A 27,307-nucleotide genomic window follows, 5' to 3' on the forward strand; every position below is an offset into this window, starting at 1 on the left:
AACCGTGTGTTTGTTTGCGGCGGACACCAAAGCCAAATAAATGGGATCGATGGGGCTTTTCAGACCATTTGACGCGACGGGGTAGCAAGCATTTTATTGACAGGTTATGCAATTTGTCTTCGGTGACCATTCTGCGCCATTATTATTTGAGGAGAGGGGGAGGTGAGGGTGACTGGGAAAAGCTGAAGCAAAGCAGGTGCTGCTTTTGGAAGGTGCTGATGTCCGGCCATCAACAAACAAACAGATGGTTGTGCTGGAACGGGAAGCGAGCTGCTCTAACGTTTCGCAATCAGCTGTCAAGATCATGCTCTGATCACGCTCACTAAGATTCTGAGACTACAAAAGTTTGTAGTCTCAAAAAGCTGGTATTACAAAATTTTATAATGAAGAAATTGAACAGTACAAGCTTTTGTAATGAAAAAAGAGGAGACTACAATTTTTGTAGTCTCAAAAAGCTGGTACTACAAAACTTTGTAATGATAAAAGAAGATAATACAATTTTTTGTAGTTTTTGTAGTCCCAAACAGTGAACTACAAAATTTGGTAGTCCCGAAAAGTAGACACTACAAATTTTCCTCTGTCTAAAGAGCAGATGGTTTAATACTCTGGGTTCGTTCTTCAGGAAACAGTTGCGAGAAACTAATGACAAAAGGAATGACACAATGGTTTAACATTGATCGTCGGAAGCTGTTCCACGATGCGGATACAGGCAAGATGATTCCTAGAATGCTGAATACATTCATTGTACATTTCATTTGGGACAAGGGGATCACAGAGCTCGCACAACGAGAGTTTCATCACCCACCCGAGAACATGCAGACCGTCAATGGTGTCTAATGTATAATAGCTGCAGTTGATCCGTAATTTCAGTTCGGAAACTGAGTTGTCACCAGGAACTTGCCAGGAACACAAGAAGATTCCTTCCTGTGAACTTGGCATTGGTCATGGCGCCCAATTTATTGTGTTGTAGTTCAGACACAATGTCTGTTGTCAAGCAGGAACTCACAGGTTGCCCGTTACAGATATGAGCAATCTTCTTCTAGTGCATCTACGATGTGAACAGTGATGAGATTGACACCGATTATCAACCTGCACACGGTTTGGGGGCTGTTCCGAGCGTGCCTCTGCATGCCTGCACAAAGACGAATCGAAGCTAATCGAACCCGTTCCCGGCGGCGGCCTAATCCTTAACAGTACCCCTCCTGCAATTTGAACCCTGGAACCGGGCAATTTTATGAAATACTTTCTTGTAACATACATAACTGTGGGGACAGATTTCTCATTAGGTACAAATCTCTGTAATGAATACAAAGTTACTTAATAGACTACAAATTTAATCAGAAACAGTGCTACAGGAGCATGAACTTGAACGTTTGAACGTCGTGTATACCGCAAGGTCACACGTTGTGACTTGTGATGTCACTTCTCCTTACTCACCACCATTGCCTCTTCATCGCCCACAACCAACATGGCCACAATGCGACACGACCACAACAACAATGGACGACAACGACGATTTCGTCGTTGTCGTTACCTGGTGAGCACACACACCCATCTCCCCCCTCTTTCGTTTCTGACAACAATGCCAGGTGCCACGTCGCAACCGCGACATGGCAACGAAACGACGAACGACGAAATGTCGTCGTTCGTCGTTTTGCCCGTCCTTCATCCCGAACCAACAACAACCGTGCCACGTCAGCACGTTAGGACGACCACGTCAAAACGACCACGACCACCCAAAACGATAACAACAAACTACACCAACCGGGGAACGACGACGAGCGCCCACGCAAAATGACGTCCGGCGCACGCCACCACCGCCCACGGAAACGACAGCGCCCACGGAAACGATGACCGCCGCCCACGGGAACGACGACCACCGCCCATGAGAACGACGACCAGTGTGCGCCGACGAAAACGACGACTGTGCACCCCACGTCCCCAGGGCCACGAACGACCCAGCGAGGGTGCTGGGCCACGACGCAGACTGATGAGGGACGACGACGATAACGTCGTCGTTGTTGTTGTTATATTTTCATTCGGTAAGCCCTCCTCCCACACTGCCCACTTTCCCCCTCCCTCTCTGGTCTGTTACCTCCTTCCTCCCTCCCTCCCTCCCTCCCTCCCTCCCTCCCTCCCTCCCTCCCTCCCTCCCTCCCCCTCCCTGCCTACCCACCTCCTTCCTTCCTCCCTCCCTCCCTCCCTGCATACCACCTTCCTCCCTCCATCATCTGTTACTGCCACCTCCCTCCCCCCCTTCATCATTCCCTACCAACACCTCCCCTGTCTGCCACTCCCTCCCCTCCTGCCATTGCCTGCCACCCCTCCCCCCACCTTGCATATAACCCCTTTCCCTCCCTCCTCCTTCTTTGCCTATAACCACTTTTTCCCCCCTCCCTCATTGCTCATTGCCTACAACCCCTCCCCTCCCACATTGCCTACAACTCCTCCCCTCATTGCCTACAACCTCTCCCCTCCCTCATTGCCTACCACTCCTTTCCTCCCTCATTGCCCACCCCCCCCCCCCTCTCTCTCTCTCTTCCCCTCCTTTCCTCTGCCTCTGTTTAATAGTCAATACTGTGGTGTAAATTTATGTAGTTAGATTCAATAAATTGCAGCTTTGTCTTGTGAAATCTAATGATACATCCTCAAATTATATATCCTGGATATATTCTGTAATTATGGGCAAGGATGACATATATTCATGATCCTGTTCATGATATAGATCAAAAATATCCTGGTTCAAGATATAGTTGAAAGATATATCCTGGTTCAGGATATAGTTCAAAAATATAGGATATAGTTGAAATATATATCTTGGTTCAGGATTTAGAGGAAATATATAACATATATGTAGTTGAAAAATATATCTTGGTCCAGGATATAGTTTGAAAATATATCCTGGTTCAGAATGTAGTTGGAAAATGCAAGATATAGTTGAAAAATAATGTATCTTAATTCAGGATAAAGTTGATAAATATATCTTGGTTCAGGGTATAATTGAAATATTCAGGATACAATTGAGAAATAATGTATCTGGGGTGGGATGTTGATTTTCCAGACACAGCATTAGGGTGTTTCACAGTAGGCCAACTGGCAACCAACTTTTGCAAAGTTGGAAGGACGAAGTTTGGCCAACTTCATCAAGTTGGGATCCAAATTGTGGTCCCGATGCCAATTCAGAGCCAACTTTGATCCCAACTTCACCTCTCAACTTCCCATGTGTCCAAAATAGGCAAAAATCTGCACTTGGAAGTGATTTCAAGCACAAATCAGCCCAACTTCATGTTTTTGGCAGTTCCAGGTGTTTCACAGTAGAGTTGGCCAACTTTCCCATCAAATTTGTTGAAGTTGGCCCACAAGTTTGGATCAAAGTTGAAAGCAAAGTTGGCCTACTGTGAAACACCCTATGGAGAGGAAAGCTGGTAAGTTGGTTGTTGTATTTGGAAGTGTTCCTCTTGCTAAACTAAAGTGATGGAGTTGTTTGGGGTGGGATGTCAAAAGTTCTCTAATGCAGACTGTATCCATAGTGTCATTTGAAGTGGATAAGAAGGGAACCATATAAAATACAAAGAAGAACCCCATATTATGACATGGTGAACAGAATTTGTTAGAGGAGAATGGAATTTGTTGTCCATAAATTTACAATCAAGAGTCAAGGGAAAGAGAAAGAGAGAGAGGAGGAGAGGGAGAGGAAAGAGAAAGAGAGAGACAACAAAGTACTTTGTCAACTCTGACTAGCTAAAAAATTGTGTAATGTGAACTATATTCATAGTGTCATTTGGTGGATGATAGTTAGGCAACTCAGATGTTATGGAAGGGGGTGTGGCGAAATAGCTTCAATATAGCAGCATGGTGCTGTATTAAGAACAATTCTAGATGTTTCTGAACTTGTTGATGAAGAAGCACTCATATGACACCACCATGTCCCCACCTGAGGTAGAAGTCAATCATAAGTCGACAAGAAAGTATCACCCTCTTCCGAAACAAGCAGAAGTCAAATGTTCAAGATGGGATGTCGGTTTGCCAAACAGATCAGCATAGAGATGCTATTGATGCTCCTTATTGCTACCTACATACTGGGAGCACAAGCCAAACATAGTGCCAAAACCCCTGGAAGTCATGGCAGAATCTTCCAGAATATATACCCCAGACAGCAAAAAGTCACAAGTTTTTTTGCTAAAACTAAGACCCCTGACACCACTACAGACCAGAAAAATATATCCTTACCACATCTGTTTCACAAAATATATCCTAAGGCAAAGCCAGGGCAAAAATATATTTTTAAGGTGTGACAGTGACATTTCAGGGTCCACTGACCAAAAATATATCCTTACTGCATTTCACTTGCAAAATATATTTTGGTGGTGTGACACAGACATTATAATTTTTGTGTGACATTTCAGGGTCCATGTGTCAAAAATATATTTTAGATTTCAGGGCTTTCTAGGACCCATATATATCTAGAATATAGATATGGTCCATGACATTTAGTCATGTAACTTACATGGAGTTTGCATGACTAATAGTCAGTTGGCACTGGGTGACTGAAGTGTCCTAGCTCCCCATCCCCATTATCAGCTTCTCCTTTTCCCCTTCTGGGCCAATGGAGTTCGCCACTATTGGCGGAATGAAGCTCACCACTATCTGGAGGGCCAATGATGCCAAGATGCCAGACTCACGCGAGGGAGAAGGATAGTCTTTCTTCTGTGTCGATGCATGCTACTGCTACCAGTGCGATGATGCAGTACTTGCAGTGCTCAAGCTCAACAGCTGCATCATCTTTAGGTGGCAAGGAATTGGGAGGTGATGATGTTGAGGATGGCCAAGAACCGCTTGGGGAAAGTGATGACTTTTGTGCTGCCCCAGAGTTGATGGTACACAATACAGGTGTGACTAGTGTTTGGAAGTTAGGTTAGTTAACCGGAAAATAACCGAGACTGGACCGAACCATAACCGATCAGGACCGCAAAAATTACCTAACCGATCCTAACCGTAACCACGGTCCGGTTAGTGGTTAGGTGTCATCCCAAAAAATTCAAGACCAAACAAAAACCGGTTAGGACTGGTTATAACCGGTCTTTGTGTCCTAACGTTACACACAAATATTCCCCTGTTTAAACACTTTCTAATGATCCAAAAATCATATTTTTTAGTGGAGAATTGACATATTTACGGTGAATTGAAATTTAAGTGACTATTTTCCTGTCGTCACATGTGTGATAATGTGACATTGATACAACAATGGCAATCCATGAGAAACACTCGCAGGTCGGGTGTACTCGACCTGCAAGGTTGTTTATGAAATATGCCGGATGCGTAGGTTGTGATGAGAAAGGCTCACAGATCGAGTACTCTCTTTCTCTCTTCATTGGGCCATCATGCGAGGCGGTGTTTCACCTACACGCGCCTCGCTGGTGCATGCAGCATAATGCTTGTATTAGAAATATAATATAGGTTTGTAATTATGTTAGTACAGAGAAATAACCGGTTAGGACCGGTCATGTAACCGACCACTAACCGTTACTAACCGATTATATCGGTTAGTAGCAGTCCAGTTCAGTTATTTTGGGTTTCGTGGCACAAGGTAACCAGTCTCAGTCTTGGTTAGAGCCCTTGAGGGCTCAATAACCAGACCGGACCGGACTTTCAAACACTAGGTGTGACTCTGACTATGAGTCCGAACCCTGCTTTCAAGCACAAAGAATGGCAACAGGGTGCTTTGGAGCCACAGCAGCCTGTTTCAGGGGAGCCCCAACCACAAGGAGAGCCTGACAATGAAGAGTTTGATGAAGCGACCTTCACGTCTAGCTTGGACTTGACCCTGAGTGGGGGAGCCAAAGTCCACTGGCAGAAATCAAAAGATGTCGTCCCCCTGCATTGGAGCAGTGGGTTGTCGGCCATCAAGCCTGGGTTGACAGCAAACACCACTACTGCAAGTTCAGTAGGGAGCTCAAGGGTACCGTCACTGCTCCCTGAGCTTGGGTACTGCGAAGCATGAGGGTGGCAGTAGCAGCAGGGAGAAGACAAATTGGAATATGCAGGCGACCATCAACGTGAATGGACGTGGGTATGCGGGTCAGTCTGATGGGAGGGTTGGGGGCAGTGTGAAGGGGATGGGTTCTCTTCCTCCCCCTTTGTCTATCCCTGGACTGGGTGTCTTGGCTAGTGCTTGGAAGTCTGGTCCAGTCCAGTCTTTTGTCCAAAATTGATAAGACCGAGACTGGGACCAGTCCTCCCAATTTGAAGAACCATGAAAAACTGGACTGAACCAATGTCAACCAGTTCAGTGCGGTTTTGGTCAGTTTTTTACGGTTGAAAGACCGGTCTCAACCAGTCTCAGTCTCAACTGGTTGAGGACTGGTTGAGGACCGGTTTTGTAGCTACTAACATAGAGAAAATATGTATCTAATTTACTAAATATACTAGTACTACATAAAAGTGAACAAGGGGGGGCAGGGGGCTCATCCGTTGTCACTGCCACTTTGTGTCATCGTCATGCGCCTGTCTCCATCGTTGTCACATGGTTGTTGTTGTGTGTTGTTGTCAACACCAAAGGTGGCAGAGAGCGAGGGGGTGACATGGCAGGAGAGGAACGACATCCATCATTGTTGTTTGGTTGCCATGTCACTGTCGGCGACGTGGCACCTGGCTCTGATCTTAAACAATGCAGTGGGAGGGGATATGAGTGCTCACACTCATGGTTCTAGGTCATTGATGTGGGCACTTGTCAAGAGGAATGACATTGTCCATCATCGTCATGTGATCACCACGTCACCATGGTGTTGTCGCAGTCCATTGTCATCGTCTTTGCCATGCTGGTGACGTGGCACACCATGGCCATGTTGTTGTTGTCGCTGAGCCTCTGGCGTGTGACGTTGCGGTCGATGTGCAGGCCTACACGGATGCGAGGTGGTGGTCATGAAGGGTGGTGACGGTGGTGGGGATGGTGGTGGTGGGAGCATTTGTGTTTGTATTCAGTAACCAGTTACAAGTTCCATTTGGTTACGAGTTTGTTTGGTTATGAATTCCGGTAAAGACCAGTTAAGACCAGTTAGACCAGTCTTTTGTTGGTCTTGAAATTTCCGAGATTGTGAGAGACCAAAGACCAAACCATGGTTGCGGTCTTCAGCGGTCCTGGGAATTTCTGGTCTTGGGCAGTCTCAGTCCAGTCCAGTCTCAGTCTTTTTTCAGTCTTGGGACTGGACTTCCAAGCACTAGTCTTGGCAGGTGGTGGTGCATCATGGATGGGGAGTATGGGTAAGAAGTTGGGGGAGTTGAGGGATAGTCCAACGTATGTGTTTCTCCCACTTTTTGATTGGACTCTTCTCTTGAGCGAGATGGCTTTTTGATCACAAAAGGCGTCCCAGGTCTCAGTTCAACCTCATCCTGTTGGCTTCCTTTTTGTCTCTCCTGGCTCCTTACTGTGAAGCTGATGTATTTCTGTATACAGCTTCACCAAAAGTCAAAAACGAGCATCCATGCTACTATCAGACGTCTCACAGACCATCATTTCTGCATGGAACACACCCACCACCCCGATCGGGTCAGCCCCACCAATCTCACGTACACAGAGCATGCCTCTACCTACCTTGCCTCTATCCCCTTCCCTTCTTGACAACAATAATGATGATACTATACACATTGCAAGTGTTATGACCCCTGATTCCAAGAAACCGCACACAATGACCTTGATGCCCTCCCAGCTGGATGGGGGCATGAAACCTTCAAACAAACTGACAATGACAATGACGTCCTCCAATGGCAGGACTCAAGATGAAGATGAGGAATGGAATTGGTAGACCCCTCCCTTATTCAAGCCCTCTTGCTCTTCCTTTGCTCTTTACTGTCATCTGTGAGCCTTTCGAGTAAATGATTATGTCAACTTTGCGATCACCTCAATTTCTTTGTTTAGTTTTCTTTGGCCTTGCTGATCTTCTCTATTTGACTGTGCATGAATATGTTCTCACACCTCCCTTCTTCTAGGGAATATTTTTGGATTGGGGAGTAGCATTTAGAATGCCGTGATTGACATTTTGACATTCGACGTTTAGCAAAAACATATCATGACTTTCAATTGGCTTCTATAATTACAAGCCAATGCCTGCTACGTAAGAAGCCTGCAGCACTCAAGGGCCCAAGGGATATGTTACACTAACTACTGAAAAACCAAATAAGAATCTATAATATAAAAAATGTTGGAATATTGCAATACCTTTCTCTTCAATATTTTGGAAAGCCTACTTGCAATTGTGGAAAAATGGTGAACTAACATTGTAAATATGTGAATTGACCAGATTCTAAAGTAGATAAGACTCACCTTGTTTCTTTGATTCAATTCCTGAAGTATCTGTGTTGGCTTGAGATCTAATTTGTGCAAGGAATGCCACTGCTTTGACTGTTTTTGGATGTTCTTCTCCAAGAATCTTCTTTCTTACATCCACAACTTGGGCTTCCAGCCTAACTGCATCTGTGTATTTTTGTAGATGGAAAAATGTTATTGCAAGATTTTCCATTGCATCAATTGTATCAGGGTGTTCTTCTCCAAGAAGTCTGTTTCTCATATCTAGAACTTTGATTTCAAGCTTCTCTGCATCTGCATATTTTCCTGAACTCCTATATGTATCTGCAAGATTACCCATGGCCCAGATTGTACCTGGGTGCTCTTCTCCAAGAAGTCTGTTTCTCATATCTAGAACTTTGCTTTGAAGCTTCTCTGCATCTGCATATTTTCCTAGATCACTATATGTACTTGCAAGATTACCCATGGCCGAGATTGTATCTGGGTGCTCTTCTCCCAGAAGTCTGTTTCTCATATCTAGAACTTTGATTTCAAGCTTCTCTGCATCTGCATATTTTCCTAGCCTCTCTATATGTAATTGCAAGATTTTCCATTGCATCAGATTGTATCTGGGTGCTCTTCTCCCAGAAGTCTGTTTCTCATATCTAGAACTTTGATTTCAAGCTTCTCTGCATCTGCATATTTTCCTAACTCTATATGTATTTGCAAGATTACCCATGGCCCAGATTGTACCTGGGTGCTCTTCTCCCAGAAGTCTGTTTCTCATATCTAGAACTTTGCTTTGAAGCTTCTCTGCATCTGCATATTTTCCTAGACTCTGATATGTATTTGCAAGATTACCCATGGCCCAGATTGTATCTGGGTGCTCTTCTCCAAGAAGTCTGTTTCTCATATCTAGAACTTTGATTTCAAGCTTCTCTGCATCTGCATATTTTCCTAGACTCTTATATGTAATTGCAAGATTACCCATGGCCCAGATTGTATCTGGGTGCTCTTCTCCAAGAAGTCTGTTTCTCATATCTAGAACTTTGATTTCAAGCTTCTCTGCATCTGCATATTTTCCTAGCCTCTGATATGTCATTGCAAGATTAGCCATGGACCAAATTGTTTGTGTGCTCTTCTCCAAGAAGTCTGTTTCTCATATCTAGAGCTTTGATTTGAGCTTCTCTGCATCTGCATATTTTCCTAAATTCTGGTATGTAGTTGCAAGTTCACCCATGGCTCTGATTGTATATGGGTCCTCCTCACCAAAAGTTCTGCTTCTTGCATCCAGCACCAGAATTTGAAACTTCTCTGCCTCACTGTCATACCCTTGTTCGCTCAACAGTCTCCCAAACTTTTCATGAGCATCATCGAAGTATCTATCAGCCAGTTCTTTCTTTGCCATTACACTGTGCTGTATATTGGCCCTCAAATGAGTGACCAAAATTCTCCTGAATTGATATGGCTGCTCATGGAAGTCTTCTGGCAGAGAGCAAGCTAACATTCCATATGCTATCAAACAATATATCTGTCTATCATCTGAGGTCATTCTGTCTCTTCCCCATGCATGAATAAGTGGGTGCATGGTATAGATGCCTTTGTATGAAACCAGTTTGATCAGGCTAAAAGACAGTAATACTCTAATCCCCTCTTTGAAGGTGTAATTATCCCATTTTCCTGTGTTATGAAGCTGAAGCAGTGTGCAGTCTATTATGGAGCTTGCAAGAGGCAAGGCAGACCTTTGCTCATTATCTCCATATTCCTGAGTAGCAGCATAGGAAAAAATCTCTTCTGTAATGCCATCAAAATGAAAGAAGGCAAAGATTGCCAGAAGAAACATTGCACTCTTAGCCGCCTCAGCTTCTCGAGAATCATCACTTTTAGCTCTTTGCTGAATTTCTTTAAATGATAGCTCCCAAGTCCCATACACAGTTCTGTTATACTTTGATGCCCCTTTGAAAGCTGGGTAAGATAATAAATTTTCTCTGTGTTGAGAATATTCATCAAGATAGTCTCTTATGTCTCTGCCCCCAAAAGCAATAAAAGCACCAGCCTGATCAATGGCCAGAGGAATGCAAAAGAGCTCATTCACAATTTTGGAAGCCTCAGCTTGTAAGTTTCCCTGAGACTCACTCAAGCAAGCAGCCTTTAAGAGTAAAGAGATGGCATCACTTTCTTCCATTTCTTTCACCTCAAGAGAATTCTCATGTAGAGTCAAATGTCTTAAGCCAGAGTTGCGACTAGTTATCAGAATATTCCCTCCTAGCCCAAATGGAAAATATTGCTCAAGTTCCTCAGTTGTCAGATTATCAGCATTGTCAAAGACCATGGCATAGTTTTCTCTCAGAGAGCTAATCCACCGTAAAGCAGATTCAGGTGAACCATCCAGAGCAGAAGACTGAGCCTCAGGAAGGTTGCAGATTCCCTTCAGTGCCTGAGTGATCGTACCAACTGAAGATGCGTCAATCCAGAAAACATGGGAAAAGCTGGGGACCAATCAGAAATAGGGACTAAGTAATACAATGGAGTACTTACTAGTCAGACATATCCTCAATGAACCTCAAACAAATCTGGGTCTTCCCGATACCCCCCATACCATACAACAAAAAGAATTTTCGAGGGCGGAGTTTATTGTTTCTTTTGGCAGTAAAATGTTTCTTCAGTTTTGCGAGAACGTCGGTCCGTCCTGTGAACCGAATACTTGAGTTTGGTTTCACGGGAATCGCTGCGTCGGATGTCGTTTTGTTGCCAGCGCTAGTGTAGTTATTGATCTGCGCAAAATACCGACTGATTAGCATGTGATAAGAGGGCATCAGAGTGCTTCACTTACAGTCTCGGCAGCCATGAATGTGCCGCCCGTTATAACGGGATTCTGAGAACCTTGGAGGATATGGATTTCACTCATGTTGGAAGTGGGGCAGATGTGGGCGAAGGGAAGAAGCGACAACTTGGAACAAACGCCACACGTTGACCATCAGGCATCGTTCGCGTTTTGCCGGTAAGCGCTCACCACGGTCCACAGCTCTTTGTCACCTGCCCCACTGGGCGCTCGGAACTCGGTTCAGAGAAGCGTAAACGTTTCTACGCAGGGACAGACCATCGGAGATCGCACTGTCGTTAGTACCGCTCCCTCTTCGTTCTTCCCTTCCCTGGCTGTATTACACCACTCTGTCTACTCCCATCGTTCCCCTCCCCCGCGCTCAATGTGAACATGCTAACAACTGCATAGAACAGCCAATCAATTCCTCCGTCTCCACCTGCCCTCAATCCTTCACCTCGATCAGCCGCGGGGTACTCCACGCGGACCGTCTCCGACCGTTTCCTTCAATAATGTTCGTATGTATCTTTGGTTTGATTTTTTTTGTGTGATCCCTCCTGACAATATATACACACACTTAGGCGCAGCGGCAGGACCAATCCAATCTCGTCTAACGTCTGCGGCTGCTCGCCATCTTCGAATTTCAACGCCGTCGATGGACTGGGCGAGTAGGCATCAAGAACTTGGGATCAATGCAGTGGCGGGAGCTCGAGCCACACACGTGGTGGAGATTCACGCAACGAGCGTGGGGGAAGCTTGCACCACCAGCAAGACGACCGGGACTCGTACCAGACTAAACTACACAGCGCACCTTCACGTCCAATCGATCCCTCCACAAAGCGGATGGTGGAGTCTTTCCAACCCCCCTCTTCTCTCCACCCCTCTTCTTACCATCCCCTTGTTCCATCCCCGCCACCTCCCCTCTTCCCTCCCCCCGGCTACTTTCTAACTCTCTTCTTCACGTCGCTAACGCCTCTTCCCCACAACTTCCCCCAGTTGATGCATATACACTCCCAACGTCACACTTCCGCCATCTGCTACTCCGATCGGGTCTCGGGACGCAGTGGGAAGGCGTTTGCACAGTCCTCGATTCGAGCATACCCCTCAGTCTTCAAGCCCGTTCTTTCAAGAACAAGGTCGTGCCAAATATCAAAACCACGAAACGCTAGCGCTGTTCCAAAGAGCATGTTTTGTGCGAGCTGTGTTCGACTGATGAGCTGGTTCCTCAGCTGGATGAAAGGGTTGGGGTTGGAACTGGAGAGCTTCAGGCTGCGCTGAAGGCCATTGCTTCCGGTTAGGGATGGGTAAGATGGTTCCAACGGCCACAGACGAGGGTTAGGGCCCTAGGGTTTCGTTTTGCCGGTCCGCGTTTGCGTTCGCCCAAGTTGGTTCGCGAAAGGTCCAGAAGCGGAGACTCGCTGCACAACGACGCCATCCAACAGCCAAATCTAAACGACACTCTCTAGGCATACTACCCGCCTCACCCGGTCCACGGCCACTCCACCTATTAGATGGAAAACAATCACCTTATCATCATCCGCAACCGCGTCCTCACCCTCACCAGGCACATCCGCAAGCATAGGAAAAGCCTCCAGGAGCCAAAACTCTAGATCGTATTGCTCCCCTGACCGCACCCCGGACTACAACATTTCAAGCTCGATAAATTCAAACAATGCGGCACGCTCGCCTTCAAGTGCGCGCGAAACGCAGTCTGTACATGTCGGAGCTGGATTGTCCAGGAGAAGTTCGATGGGGAGGAGCCCGGCTTTGAAGGGGAGACATGGGGAGATACAGAGGATGAGCTTGCCGTTGGAGAAGGAGGAGAGGCCGCCGTTGACGTTGGCTGAAAAGTGAGTTGGTGTTCTTCTTTTCGTTGTTCTGGCTCTTTTTTCTTTCTTTCTTGGTCGTATTTCTGGATGTGAATCAAGGACAAACGTCAACCTTTAATCGGCGTTGAGCGCTCGTTCACCTGATGGGCCCCTTCCTTTTTTTCCCAGACTCTCTTCCACGAACCTACATCCGTTGGACAAGCCTTCGCGATGTTGGGGAGGGATAGGGCCATCTTTGCCCTTTCTAGTATGACCCGACAAGCCACTCATGAACTATCAAACGACGGCCTTCAAGCCTCAAATCTTGCCTCCCTACAACGGCGCTCTGATACGATTTTCGTGGGCTCAAAGTCACGCTCTGCATGTCGCAATTGCGTTGTATATGGCCTGCCTCTAGAGGCAGAGCCTACGACCCGTGCATTCGGGTTGGTGTCCAGAGTTGTTCGCTCTAATTCTTGCCTCACCAAGGAGGGTCCTTTATGCATTCCCTCCAGTGTCCAATGCCTCTTTCTTCTCCGGAGGTTCTAGGAACAACTTGTACGCCCAACAATCCCGGGCTCTCCTCTCTCTTTGCCGTCAAACCCAGCTCTTAAATGAGAGGGTATCGAAGCAGGTCGTTGTTTAGAGAGTTACCAACGATCGGACCCATGCCCTATGCGTTCACCCTGCCCATGATTCGGTTGGCGTTGGCAGAACGCCCCGTTCTTTGACCTGCCCTTGGCTTACCGATACCAAGACTCAATGCAGCATATGCTGCTTCATCACTGCACCCCCTCTCCTCCTCGCGCTCCTCCTTCCTATATCCGGTCCCCTGCCACACATGCGATTCTCTTATTCTTTGGATTTTGGAGCTTGGTGTAGGCCGAGAAACCCCCTTGAAACAAGAGTCTGCCATGGCAGGCTGTCGTCGAGGGAGTTACCAAGGATCAGACCCGAAGGAAAAGACCAAGGACGAGTTGAAGGAGACAGAGAAGAAGTCGTGGCGTTGACTTAGCCTGGTAGATCGGTGAGTCCGACCAGCAAGAAATTGGAGCTGAGTCACCCCTTTGACCTTACTACAGCACGCCCGATTGGAAAACGACGACGTCATGCGGCAGTTGGAAGCTAGACGCAGCACAGCGGCAGGACCAAGTCAATCTCGCCTGACGCCTGCGGTCCTTCGCTATCTTCGAATTTCAACGCCATCAGGGGACTAGGCGAGTAGACATCAGGAACGATTGATCAACAAAGTGGTTTTTGGCTGATTGGAGATGCGTAGGACGATGGGAAGTATGTGATCCCTCCCTCGTGAGCGGATTATGGGCTCCGCGGTCACTCCAGAATCGTACGTGAACTAGTACTCCTCCCTCTGTTTTGGCTTTTGCTAATATACCATATAAGCGATCAATGGGCTATCCTCGACCATTCCCTGCATAGCATCTTCACCGTGGACAGCGCCATCACTTCTCTTCATTGAAGGCACACCGGACATCTTTTGTGAAATATCCACGTCACCAGCTTTCTGTGACATCCTGAGGGCCGACGACAACTATCCCTTTGCAAAAAGATAAGGGCAAAAGCTATTTAGTTGTATGCTCAATCCTCAAACGGAGGACCTCCTTTCAGCCGAATCCCCTTTCTTGCAGCCGCGGTCCCTCCCAACCGTCAAAGCTCTAGGCTTTCTCCTTGCTCCTTTGTTCGGTGCCTCTCCTTGCGCCTCTGTGGGGTACTCAACCATACACAGCTCGCATATCCGCTCCCCTTTGCGCAAGTTGAGTTCCATCGATTTGAGGCGGAACAAACCCAGAATTGTCGGGCCAATTGCCGCCTCCAGTTTGAAGACGGATGATGAAGTGGCATTGAAAGACCTATGAGCTGCTGATGCTGCTGCACATTGTAGGAGGCGATTGGGGGTTTTACGGATTTATGAACCTCTTCGCTGGAGCTTTTATCCCCTGACATCAGTTCTTGTCGAATTTTGATACCTGTATAAGCAAACGTAGAACATTCAGTGATAGACGAAGTCTTATTCAAGGGGGGTTGGGGCGGAGTGGCCCGTGATCGCGTCACCGCACCGCGTTCCACCGACTCCGTGACGGTGCATCGCCTTTTATCCTGATTCGTCGAACATAAATATCTTTGAAACTTGACCCATTTATCGCACCCAAAATACAAGTAAGATTTTGCCTTTGACTGATTATCCAAACACTTATAGAGGCCCTAACGTCTGATATTCTTCTATTCAAATAAAAACATAACGTCTCCATTGTCCAATATCCTATACAAATAAGATACATGATGTCTCCATGATGTCTAAGTATTATCCATGCACAACAAAATCAGCCCGGCAAAAGATCTGGAAAAGGGAAAGAATTTAATGGGAAGGGTTACTAAACCAGATAGGTGGTCATCACAACAATGATTCCGACTAACGTCAATCGCCATCCCTGCACTTCAAATCCTCGTCTAGCGGTGTTACCAGGAAAGAATAACGGACTAGGAACTAGGACAGTTCCAGCTGGGGACGTAGTTTTAATGGTCGACGTCACCGCCTGTGAAAGCAAGGCGTGGGCAGCAGCAGTAGGTGTCGGAGCAATGCCGCCCGTGGTGTACGCCCGTACGTATTATTTTATTTCCAAGTAAGCATTCGAGTACCGACCAGTAAACAAATTGAAACTCGCATTGCAGTGTTCGCCAGCCTTCAGCTTCATCAGCCAATCACCAACGTTCACAAAATACAGCTTCGCACCCCCCAGTGCGATGACACCATCATATTCGACGTTCGGTGCTTCGTTGGCCAGGCGGAACTTCTCGGCGAGTCTTAACTGGGCTTCAAAGCCACTCTCTACTGTCCATCGGGGGACGCCATTCGAGGAACGGTCACTGAAACTCCTGCGGGATAGCTTGGGTGGTGGTGGTTGCCTGACCCATCCGGCTCTGTGAACTCCCCACGACGGCGAATACATGTACTTGGTCAATGCAAAGCGGAAAAGAAGAAGGCAAGCCCGAAGTATGTCAGAGAACTGGAAGGGGTGCTTCACCGCTTTCTACCCTCAATCCAGCATCATTGGGTAAACCCTACCACGGCTCCTTCAACCCTCGACCCGGTGGTAGCTCTGCTGGTTTCCGAATCTCCATTCACCAAATCGACTCTCCTACGCGCTATGTCCTCGCCGATACCGTTCTTTCTCCTACACGTTCCACCATTGCAAGAATCTGCTTCTGAGATTGAAGCCGAACAGATCGAGAATATTGGCATGGCCGTGTGGAATTCAGCATTAGGGGGAACTCATGGAGTACTTGAAGGGGAAATGGAGGTGCGATGGGAAAGAGAATTGAATAATGGGGCTGGTAGACCAGGATTGTGACGGTGGCAAAGGGAAAGGTTGTCAAGTTGGACGCCTGAAGCCACGTCTTCTGCAATGACGGACCTTGACCAAGAGTTTGAATTGAAGGCGACTCCTTGGAACGGTTATACATTACATGATATCTTTAATCTACAAGACCACTTACAAGGGTAACGTTACAACAAATATATAGTAAGAGAAAATTAGTGAGCGTGTGTGGTATCAGGCTATAAGGTTCGTTTTGGTGAGATTGTCCCTCATAAGTATATCCTTAACTGTGTTTGACCGTCAGTGACCTGTATTGGCGAATGAGGCAGCAACTGACGATTGGATAAGATGTATTTCGTAGATTTCGTATCTTATAATGCTGTGAGATGACGTTCAGGTGAAAGGTTGATGCGCACATACGGTTACCGTCGTAAAATGGCAATAAAAGACGCGGGGAAGGGGCGATTTCTCCTTCAGAATATCAGCTGAAATTTGTTGTAAGCGCAGAACCAGCTAGAAGTCTCGGTGAACCACATACAGAATTTTCTTCTCAGATCTGTCGTATTCATGATCAGCAGGGTCAGTCACAAGTGAGGGAGGATGAAGCCAAAATGACGCAACAGGTCGATGCATGTTCGTAGTCATTAGGACGGTCTCCGTAAGACACCACATAATCGGCTATTTTGATCCCAAAAGCCAGTTTCGACTGCAGTATGTCAATCTTGTTCAAAAATAGGACTAGGTTGGTGTTCTTCAAAAGGGGGTGCGAGACGATTGACGTCCACAGTTTGACTGAGTCTTCCTAAGTAGAGAGCGAGTCAGCGGACCAGAAGAAAGATAGAGAATATATAGATGAGGCACCAGTCTATTGACTTTGTGGTCCTCCGCAAGTACTTGATCGAAGCAACTGAAGTATCATCAGCGAATTGCCGTTATGTTGCTATTTTGGAACGATCGACCTCACCTGATTGGGGCAAGAAAGATGATGGCATCCATATCATCGAAGTACGGGACCCATGCAGCTATCAATAGTGGAGATTATTTCCGCCTATCAGAAGACCTGGAAGGGGAGAAAGGTAAATGGATTTTTACCTCGCTAACGATTCATCAATTCAATTAGACAAAATGCTGTAGGAGGAAAAAGAGTACCTGTGATCTATGTCCTCCAACGTCGAAAACGCGCCAATCCCTGCTGATGTTATTCTCTGGAAGTGTGTTGAGTAAAATCATAATCCTAGGATAGTTGTGACGCACTCCCGGAAAGAATAAAGCGATGCTCAATGACGCCTAAGGTTTTAAGGATGTCATCTGGGGATCCCAGGCATGAGAAGGAGGAAATAGGCAATAGGAAGGGGCGTACCGTCAGTGGGTAAGTATTGGGGAGCCGTAACTCGTTCCAGAGCATCCAAAAAACTATAGTCACGTCATCCTTCAAGCCATCTGGAAGCAACAAATCACCGTACAATCCGGCGAGCTCCTGGACTCCAAGTTTTTGTGCCTCCAAGAACTTCTTCGTCATCGGGTCTTCCCATAGTCGTATCATATCTTCAGAACAAGCGTGTAGGATGCGACCGGGGTCATCAGCATCCTCCCAATTCATAGCCTTGTCTGTATCGAAGCTACTGCGCCCTACGTCCCTGCAACCAAACGACCCTTTCCATTGCACAGCGGAGTTGATAGTGACCTCCTTCATGTAGTTTTTCGTGCGTTCGGAGTACGACATATCTCTCCCGATTCGTAAGGTTGCCTCCGTTTCACTAGATCCAGCCGGCGTGAGACGGCGAATGAGGGTCTCTTCGACTTGAAGGAGGGGGGCTAGACGTAATTTCAGCTTCAAAAGCTCGGGGGAAGCTATTAGGTCTACTGCAAGATCCTGGGATCCAGATGAGGTTTTCTCTGCCTTTGAGATAGCGTCAAAAATCAAGTGGATTGAGCGAACGACGTTGAGTTGGATCACTGCCCGCCACGACGCTCTTTCCGTGCGAAAGGCCTGTCGTGAATGGTCAGCAAATGAACATCTGAATGTGTCGAGGGAACGTGCCTTTGGTCCGTAAAGCAGCTTAAATCTGTCCTCGCACGACGTCAGCGGGCGGATAAACCGTTGTCAGGGCGAAGCCTACTTTTCAAAGTGGTCGATTTGCCTCAATGGCGCGAATTAGATCCCATGTGGTCCGTTGAAGAACGGCATGATAACAGCCCACCTGATTCAATTTGACCTGTGATTCCAATGAGTTGCGCTCGTCGTTCGAGGTGAAGGGGAGACTCACCAAGCAGAAGAATCTTGACCGGTTTCTGCCCATTCCTCTCAGATGCGCGTTGTGATTCCAACTCCTTGTCAATTGAATCGGAGATGGCCTTCGCGTCTTGCTCTGAACGCAACCGGCGTTGTCGTTCTTCAGGTGTTTCGTCTGGCGGCGGCTTGATGGCATTGGTGAGAGGGTCGTCTTCAAAATTGGGCAGCGTTCTAGCTGGCATGTTGCCGGTATTCGAAGCGAAGTGAGGTAGACCTCCAATTTGTGGAGGCTGCCGGTTTTGAGTGTCCTGCACTGAATTTCAATTGAATGGATCCTGTTTTGTTGCCAGCACTAATGTACTAATTGATCTGTGCAAAATACCAATTGATTAGCTTGTGAGAAGAGGCACCAGAGAGGTTGACTTACCCTGTCGGCAACATATATGTTGCCGCCTCTTATAACAACATTCTGAGCGCCCTGGAGGACATTTGGTTGGCTCACGTTGGAAGTGTAGCGTGGGAAGGAAGAGAACTTGGGCGCAACGAACTTCGCGCTCCACACGTTGACCAGCTCGACATTTCTGTCACCTGTCCTATGGGCGCTCGGAACCCGGTTCAGAGAGGCGTAAACCTTTCTGCGCAAGACTCAGTTAGCCCTATCCAAAGGTCAGTTTTCTTCGTTTTGGACGTGCAAGATCACCCTTCAACATCCTTACCCTCAGAACAGTTTCCTCCACAACGGACACATCTCCTCAGCGAACCCATTAGCTACCTTCGCGGACACGGAATACGATGCTAGAAGCCTCAAACGAATTTTGAAGTCGGGGAGGTAATATTCTTCTCCGCATCTTCGCAATTTGGATTTGTTTTGCTAACTTCTCATGTCGTAGGATTTGCGTCCTCAGTCATGTTCGTATGTATCTTTTGTTTTGATTTTTTGTGTGTGATCCCTCCTGACAGAGTATACAGTTCGGCGCATTATTCATCCTCGGGAAAGCTGAGTGAGGTATCGACGGGGGCAGACGATCGGAGTGATGAGGCTTTGGTCGATTGGAGAACAACGACGTCAACCGGCAGTTGGAGGTCAAACGCAGCACAGCGGCAGGACCAACTCAATCTCGCCTAACGTCTTCGGCTCTTCGCCATCTTCGAATTCAACGTCGTCGATGAACTACAATGCGGCGGCGGGAGCTCGAGCGACAAATGTGGTGGAGATCCACGCAACAGGCGTGGTGGAAGCTTGTACCACCAGCAAGACGACCGGGACTCGCACCAGACCAAACTACACAGCGCACCTTCACGTTGGTGGCGTCACAGTCGATCCCTAAACCAACACAGAGACGAGGCCCTGAAGCTCAAGTCAAGCAGAATGTGCCACTCCTTCGTTGGCTGGGGCCGGCCTAGTTCAATCGTCGTAACTGGTGGGTATCGGATAAGGTCTTGATGGGTGAATTTTTCGAGTTTTTCCTCGGTTGGCGTTGGTTGCCTCCACAAAGCGGATGGTGGGACTTCTTACTATCCCCTTCTTCCCTCCCCGCCTCCTCCCTCTTCCGTCCTTCCTCCTCCCTCCTCCCGTATACTTTCAACCCGCTTCTATTCAGTCTTCTTATTCACGTCGTCAACGACTCTTCCCCACAACTTCCCCCAGCTGATGCATACACTCTCAAGGTCACACGTTCACCATCTGCTGCTCCGATCGTGTCTCGGAACGCGACTCTACGGGCATGTGACATACGAAGGTGTTTGCACCATCCTCGATTCGAGCATACCCGGTGCTGAGTCTTCAACCCCGTTCTTTCAAGAACCCGGTCGAGGATGAAACTGTGGTGGCATTGACTCCCTACTTCCTTACGTGTCAGCGCCGTGCCAATTATTAAGCCCCGAAACGCTGTTCCAAAGGGGAATGTTTTGTGCGAACTCGGCCAACCAGTGTTCGACTGATGAGCTGGCCCCTCAGCTGGATGAAAGGGTAGGGTTGGAACTGGAGAGCTTCGGGCTGCGCTTGAAGGGAATTGCTTTCGGAAAGAGGCTGGGTTAGGCCATGGGCAGCTAGTTGTCATGGTTGTAACCTAGTTTATAGTGGTAGTAGGTACGCTATACGACATCGAAACAAATTTACTCGGACGTCCACCTCATCTGCATCATCCGAAATACGGTGCTTTTCAGGAGACATACGTGGTACCTGCCGGTAAGTAAGTGTAAACGTTGAGGCCTGAGGGACCGAAGGCAGGTGAGTTCAATTGGAACGTCATCTGGTGGACGTAGGTCACCTACTTACTCCACCGGTCAAGACAATCTGTGTTTGCTTGGACCACGCTATCAACTTTGCAGCAAGATCTTACATACCAAGTGCTTACCGGTACCTTCGGTGGTGATCGATGATCCTCAGTGTCACGCTCATATGTCAACAATTACATCCACGAGTTCTAGAGCAAGCCCACATGCACAACAGCGCCATCGTCATACTATCCCGTTCCCTCAAGCTCATCAACAACCAAATATAAACGACACTCTCTAGCCATACTACCCCCCGCCTCACCCGGTCCACGACCACTACACCTCCTAGATGGAACAATCACCTCATCATCATCCGCGTCCTCACCCTCGCCCTCACCAAGCAGATCCACAAAATCCTCCAGGAGACAAAGTTCTATATCGTACTACCCCCCTGACCGGACCCCGGACTACTACACTTCAAGCTCAATAACTTTAAACAACGCGGGACGCTCGCCTGTAAGTGCGCGTGGTACGCAGCATGCTGGAGCTGGATTGTCTAGGAGCAGTTCGGTGGGGAGGGGGAGCCCGGCTTTGAAGGGGAGACATGGGGAGATTCAGAGGATGAGTTTGCCTTTGGAGAAGGAGAAGGAGAGGCCGCCGTTGACGTTGGCTGAAAAGTGAGTAGGTGTCTTCGTTTTTGTTCGTTGTTCTCGTCCTTTTTTGCCTTTCTTCCTTGGTCGTATTTTTGGACGTGGATCAAGGACAGGCGTCAAACATTAATCGGCAGCGTTGAGCGCTCATTCACCTGATGGTGCCCCTGTCCGGTTTTCTCTTCCACGGACGTATACGCGCTGGTCAAGCCTTCGCGATGTTGAGGAGGGACCGCGCCATCCTTACCTTTCCTCGTATGACCCGACAAGCCACCCATGAACTATCAAACGACGGTCATCAAGCCCCAACGCTTGCCTCCCCTAATGGCGGTCTGATGCGTTTTTCCTGGGCTCAAAGTCACGCTCTGCATGTCAAGATTGCGTCGTATATGGCCCGCCTCTAGAGGCAGAGCCGACAACCTCGTGTACGCGGTTATCCGACCCATGATTCGGGTTGGTGTCCAGAGGAATGGCCGTGGTTCGCTCTACACCTTGCCTCACCAAAGAGGGGGCATGTATGTATTCCCTCTAGTCTTCCTGTTCTCCGGACGTCCTAGGAGCAACTTGTACGCCCAAGAATCCCCCGAAATCCAGCTCTTTAGCCCCCTTGGTTGAGAAGCTATCGAGGCAGGTTGTTGTTTGAAGAATTACCAAGGATCGGACCCGTTCCCTATGCGTTCACCCTGACCATGATTCGAAGCAAAGGTCGTTGATTCGGACCAGGAACCCATTTCAAATCTCAGAGGGAAAGGAAAGGCAAAGGCAAAGAAGTTCAAAAGTCCAAGTCCAAGTCCACATCACGTCGTTGCGTTGACGACGACAACGACGACATCAAATCCGATTGCGAAAGTGGCGAAAGACGACGACATGGGCGACTTCATCGTCGAGAGCGACAAGAGGAGGAGAAGGATGCTCGTTTGGCTACGCAAGGCATCTTCGGACGAGGAGGTGGATACTCCTGAGGTCATCTCTGGTCGCAAGAAGATACTGGTTTCTGAAGAGGCCATTCGGTTGATGCCAAAGTCCTTGCCATTGACTGAGATTTGGGAGAGGGCGCGGGGAAGAATATGAGTAGGTTTGTCCCTTTGAACTTCCTGTACGCGATTTTAACCATTGCCCCATAATTAGTATATTGTTTTGTAGACAGCTATAAGTTCGAATTCCGAATACAACTACTCAACAACTTCACGAAGTAAAACAGACCAACTAATTACCTCTACATTATAACCATGAGACGAATTCAGAGAGAAGTCATGGATATCGAATAAAGATGGGGATTTATTAGAACGTTTCGCTCTTTGGGTACAAGTTGGAGGTTAATTTTACAAATCTGCTGAATCCACCTCAAGTCAGAAATTTTCACAACCCCCAACCTTCCATTTCCGTTGTAGAGACTGTCGAATATTCGTCGATAAAAATATCAACTGGCTTGTAGGGGTCTGCCTTTCCGAGGGAAGATATCGACGTTGAGGGCTCGGGGAGACAGTTGATGCGGCCGCGGGCGTCCAACGCTTTCCAGAAGGACATTTCGAAGGGAGCGCAAAGGTTATCAATATCGGCGCCGTTTCAGGAGAATGCTAGCTCCTCGAGATGAGGTAGTGTCGCGATCTTGTCAGAATGAAGTAGCGAAACGACGTTGAAAAGCGCGTTCCGAGTCGGACTTTGCAAACAAAGACCGCAGCTCGAGCAGGATGCTGACTTTGGGGAGATGAAGGAGGGGAGATTGATGGATACGACTAAACTCATTGCCATCACCTGAATAGGAGGGATACCGTGAAATGGTAGCGGAGCGGACAAGAAACACCGACCTTTGTAAATTGTTGTGAACGCATGCCATTCAAGGGGGTTCAAGAATTTTAAAAAAGTAGCTGGGGTCGAATTTTTTTGTAAGGCCCTGTGTGCTTGACCTACCTACCTATGTAATCAGGCACAAGCCTATATATGGCAATATGACATCATCATCATCATCACTCTGATCCTTAAAGATTCAATTTTGTGGGGCTATCTCCAATACAACACATTGTAGGTGGTACTAAAAAATAAGTGAGTGTAGCACTGGATGCAAGCCACAATAACTTGGACCACATTATTGTAAAGAAATTGTAAAGAAATTTCAAATAATTCTATGGTAAAAATGTCTAAAATTATTGTGATTTTTCTTTGGATAATGCTATTGTTTGTCAAAGGAAAAGTCACAATAATTTTACAATTTTTTAGACATTGTTACTGTAAAATTATTTGAAATTTTCTTACAATTTATTTACAATAATTTGGTTCAAGTTATTGTGGCTTGCATCCAGTGTAGTGATTAACTTGTGCAAGACTGATACTCACCTGTTGAGTCTCACATCCAACCCTTTTACATTTTACCAAGCCATTGCATTCTGAGTGCAATACCACACCACACAGGCATCTGTTTAGAGTGTCTGATGTGTCGAAAGCATCAAGATGATTCAAGTTTTGAAATCAGGTCACACAGCATACCCATCAGTGTGAAGAACTGGTCTCTAACTGTTTTGTCAGTAAATTGTGATTGATTGAAACATTAGACAAAATTTTGATGAAGATTAGACTGAAAAACAATTTTGAAGCCAGAAATTGGGCCAGATATAATGAAATATAATATCCAGTCAAGATAATGGACTATACAATGATATTTTACATGCAGTAATACTGTAAATCACCTTGGAAAACCAATTTAGGACTATCTCATAGAGGGTTCCAAAAATCTTGTTTTTGGCCTACGGCCAACCTACCTACCCAACCCCCAGTCTGGCATTCAGATCCCTGAACCCCCTTGCGCATGTTCCGCAAAAAAGTCTGTCAAATACAACCTGCATAATCTCGGGTTTGACATTAAAATGAAGAACTTCAAATGTAGATGGCCAGGGTAGGGAGGGGGAGGATCCCTCGTAAGTAGGGAAAGGCCCAAGGTCATGTAAGGAGCTGAGCTGAGTTGGACTCGGTGCTTCAAACGACCAAACACTGTGACTGTAATCAAGTTGGGAAGTTGCTGATTCCCTTGAAGTGAAAGTCAATGAAAAAAATAGTTGTTCTGTTCATTATGGACGAAAATTGCCCTCCAGTTGCATGCAGCAAACCAGGCTGTAAAAGGTTTTCAAGTGGGAAATTCAAGCATTGCAACCCATGCCGAACCCGTCAAGCTGGCTTGGTCCGCAAGAGCCACCTGAAGGAAAAGACAACAGACATGTCCAAAGGGAGAAAACGTGCTCGAGTCGAGACCTCCGCAGAGCCGGAAAGACCTACTTGTTGAGCAAGAACCACTTCTATCATCTCTGACGACAAGGATAACAAAGATGACAGTATGCCTTTTGTAGCCCTTGACACAAAGGTAAGTCATGGCTTCACAGTCTTATGAAATATTTTGACCCTTACTTTTCAGGCGGCAGAGGACTATGTTGATGCAGAGGACCTGTTCCATGCTTTACGAGATCAGTTTAAAGCAAGCAATCATGTTGACTTCCACGGAACCTACCCCATTGAGGAAGATGATCTTATTACACCAAAAGAACGCACACATATGCTTGCCAAGGAGCTGTGGAAGACCACCGGATACCAATTTACATGAGTGGCCACATCTGAGCATCAGATTAAAGAAGACTTACCAGTTTGGTAGTGTCCATGATAACCATCCATTGAAGACAGGTCATACTATGCAGTTTTGGTGTAGCCAAGATGAAGCCCGGAAGAAAGCACCTAAGCTGTCAGAGAAACCTGATGCAAAGCACCGTGACCATGTTGGAATGAAGCGCTATTTCTGTTGAAGCGCATTGTTAGTCAGATGCAAACATAGCAAGGATGGTGGCCAAGACATCTTCATCCGGCTTCAACACCATGTCAGCCATGTGTCATATAGTGATGTCCGAATGCCTCCCAAGGCACTCCAGATCATCTGTGAACAGGCTGAATGGTTGACACCTAGTGCAATGGCTGCAAAGATTCAGACTGCATATCCCCATGTTACGACAAACCAGATACATTCAGCATGGAGGGAGTTTAGCGAGACTCAATGGCGATGCGAGGATGCTCAATTGCCTTCCGCCAAGACACTCCTAGCTGAATTTGGTGAGGATGTAGATATCTTTGAACCTGCTGGTGTCCCCGAGGATGTTGAAATACTTGCATGGGGCATGAAGCGGATAGCGGAACCTTTGAGAGGGAAGGTGGTCAAAATCAGAATTACTGACTTTCAGTTGAAGTTTCAGTGTAGGTTACATGGTATAGATTTGTATTTGTTATATTGCATCGTATTTCCAGCATTTCAATCCATTCATCACTGCTCTGTTTGTTTATATTCGTTCACATGTGAATTGCACATTTCGTCACTGTAGGTAGTCGGTGGTTGTCCAACGTGAATGCACCTGATCTTTCTTTGGACATAAAACTAGCGATGATCAGGATAGGTGGACAAAGTGACAGAAATTTGCGTACCAGCAAAAGAACTCTTTTCTTTCACGGTTTCTCACTGGAGCCCAGTGCACATGTGGCCCGCCAAAGATTGTGTACTCCTCAAAGCCTACCAAATAATGCTTGATAAAGTCTATGACTTTTTCATAAACTCACCACTACCCACACTCACGTTTTTCCATGCCACATCCCCTGCACACCAACATTGTAATAACCACTCTGCTCCCATTACACTAACATTGAGCACTGTGATCAACCCTGCACCAGAAGAACACCTTTTTGGGTGGCATCTTTTCCCAGAGTATAACTGAATGGCGAGGGAACTGTTTGGGTCCTCAAAGCATAACAATATGCAGTACTTCGACATATGACCGCTCTCTGTAGTAAGACCTGACGCCCATATCGGGTGGCATAACAATGATTTCAACTGTCTCCACTGGTGTTCACCATCTGTGACAGAATGGTGGGTCAGAATCCTTTGGCACACAATTGCAGTACTTTACAGTGCCCACCTATTCCTGCAGGAATCCAGTCATTCCAGTGGATTACAGTGGAATTACAGTGGAATGCACTTTACCCTCCCCATGTTCTGATCAGCTAAAAGTCATGTGACTTGATATATAAACCATTTTCTGATAACTTGCTACTCAGAATTTCTTATAAAATTTGAAGTCAATAGATGAAATTATAATGTATTTACACAATGACATAGAATGTATTTTACATCATAAAGTCTATATTTAAGGAAGTGGGGGGGGGAGGGGGGAGGGACAAGGAAAGGGCGTGGGGACAAGAAGGAAGGGGGAAGGGACAAGGAAAGGGGTAGGGAGGGGTGGAGAGTTATGGGGGGAGAGATGGAGAGGGGAAGTCTATATTTAAGGAGGGGGGAAGGACAAGGAAGGGAAGGGTGGAGAGTGGAGGGAGAGGGGAGTGATAGAGAGGAGAAGGAGTGGTGGAGAGGGGAAGAAGTGGTCAAGGGGGATTGAGAGGGAGTGAGGAAGGGGAAGGGGGAGGGGGTGGTGTCGTTGCCTCAGTGTAGACGTGGTCATGTTGGCATTGTCGTGGTTGTGGTTGCGTTAACGTTGTTGGGGTTGTGTTAATGTTGTCGTGTTGTCATGGTTGCATTAGTGTTGTCATGGACGTGGACATGTTGGCGTGGATGTGGGTGGGCGCTGGGTGGTTTTCGATGGGCGCTGGGCCGTTTTCGATGGGCGCTGAGTGTTTTTGGTGGGCACGGGTGTTTTTCGGTGGGCTGGGTGTGGTTTTTGTGGACGCTGGGCCATTTTCGTGGGTGCTGGAGGCGTTTTCAGTGGTGCCACATCGTTGTCTGGATGGTGGTGGTGCCACATCGTTGTTGTTGTCCGTTGGTTGACACATTGTGGTGCACCTGTATTGTGAGTGATGGGGGGCGAGGGAGCTGGGACTCACCTGGGTGGCCAAAAACAACCAGACAGTGACAACGTGCCATGTTGTCACTGTCAGATGACGTGTTGCCTGGACCTCGCACAGGGTTGTCATTGATGTGATGCAACCA

General features: G+C 47.1%; 6 protein-coding genes across 6 annotated transcripts; 4 read left to right on the forward strand and 2 right to left on the reverse strand.

Annotated features, from left to right (window-relative positions):
• Positions 1–1,499: 1,499 nt before the first annotated feature.
• Positions 1,500–1,707, forward strand: LACBIDRAFT_311072 (uncharacterized protein; the record flags this gene model as incomplete). The annotated part of the gene is made up of 2 exons (XM_001876324.1): positions 1,500–1,537; positions 1,590–1,707. 2 exons carry the CDS (start codon positions 1,500–1,502, stop codon positions 1,705–1,707), a joined length of 156 nt encoding a protein of 51 aa, XP_001876359.1.
• A 5,408-nt stretch (positions 1,708–7,115) lies between these two features.
• Positions 7,116–7,802, forward strand: LACBIDRAFT_323117 (uncharacterized protein; the record flags this gene model as incomplete). The annotated part of the gene is made up of 2 exons (XM_001876325.1): positions 7,116–7,294; positions 7,454–7,802. The coding sequence occupies 2 exons, from the start codon at positions 7,116–7,118 to the stop codon at positions 7,800–7,802; spliced, it is 528 nt and encodes a 175-aa protein (XP_001876360.1).
• A 7,526-nt stretch (positions 7,803–15,328) lies between these two features.
• Positions 15,329–16,136, forward strand: LACBIDRAFT_323119 (uncharacterized protein; the record flags this gene model as incomplete). Its single annotated transcript, XM_001876326.1, has 3 exons — positions 15,329–15,527; positions 15,609–15,849; positions 15,896–16,136. The coding sequence occupies 3 exons, from the start codon at positions 15,329–15,331 to the stop codon at positions 16,134–16,136; spliced, it is 681 nt and encodes a 226-aa protein (XP_001876361.1).
• Positions 16,137–16,514: 378 nt separating this feature from the next.
• LACBIDRAFT_311077 (guanine nucleotide-binding protein alpha-4 subunit) lies at positions 16,515–18,720 on the reverse strand (the record flags this gene model as incomplete). Its single annotated transcript, XM_001876795.1, has 15 exons — positions 16,515–16,532; positions 16,583–16,615; positions 16,666–16,730; positions 16,784–16,801; positions 16,867–17,047; positions 17,107–17,152; positions 17,210–17,267; positions 17,338–17,341; positions 17,395–17,450; positions 17,500–17,553; positions 17,606–17,658; positions 17,709–18,235; positions 18,287–18,311; positions 18,398–18,461; positions 18,513–18,720. The coding sequence occupies 15 exons, from the start codon at positions 18,718–18,720 to the stop codon at positions 16,515–16,517; spliced, it is 1,410 nt and encodes a 469-aa protein (XP_001876830.1).
• A 6,041-nt stretch (positions 18,721–24,761) lies between these two features.
• Positions 24,762–25,697, forward strand: LACBIDRAFT_311079 (uncharacterized protein; the record flags this gene model as incomplete). The annotated part of the gene is made up of 2 exons (XM_001876327.1): positions 24,762–25,095; positions 25,144–25,697. The coding sequence occupies 2 exons, from the start codon at positions 24,762–24,764 to the stop codon at positions 25,695–25,697; spliced, it is 888 nt and encodes a 295-aa protein (XP_001876362.1).
• A 130-nt stretch (positions 25,698–25,827) lies between these two features.
• Positions 25,828–26,140, reverse strand: LACBIDRAFT_311080 (uncharacterized protein; the record flags this gene model as incomplete). The annotated part of the gene is made up of 1 exon (XM_001876796.1): positions 25,828–26,140. One exon carries the CDS (start codon positions 26,138–26,140, stop codon positions 25,907–25,909), a length of 234 nt encoding a protein of 77 aa, XP_001876831.1. The 3' UTR covers positions 25,828–25,906.
• Between the last annotated feature and the right edge of the window lie 1,167 nt (positions 26,141–27,307).

The sequence above is a fragment of the Laccaria bicolor genome, genomic scaffold (genome assembly GCF_000143565.1).
Source record: "Laccaria bicolor S238N-H82 LACBIscaffold_4 genomic scaffold, whole genome shotgun sequence".
Lineage (NCBI taxonomy): Eukaryota > Fungi > Basidiomycota > Agaricomycetes > Agaricales > Hydnangiaceae > Laccaria > Laccaria bicolor.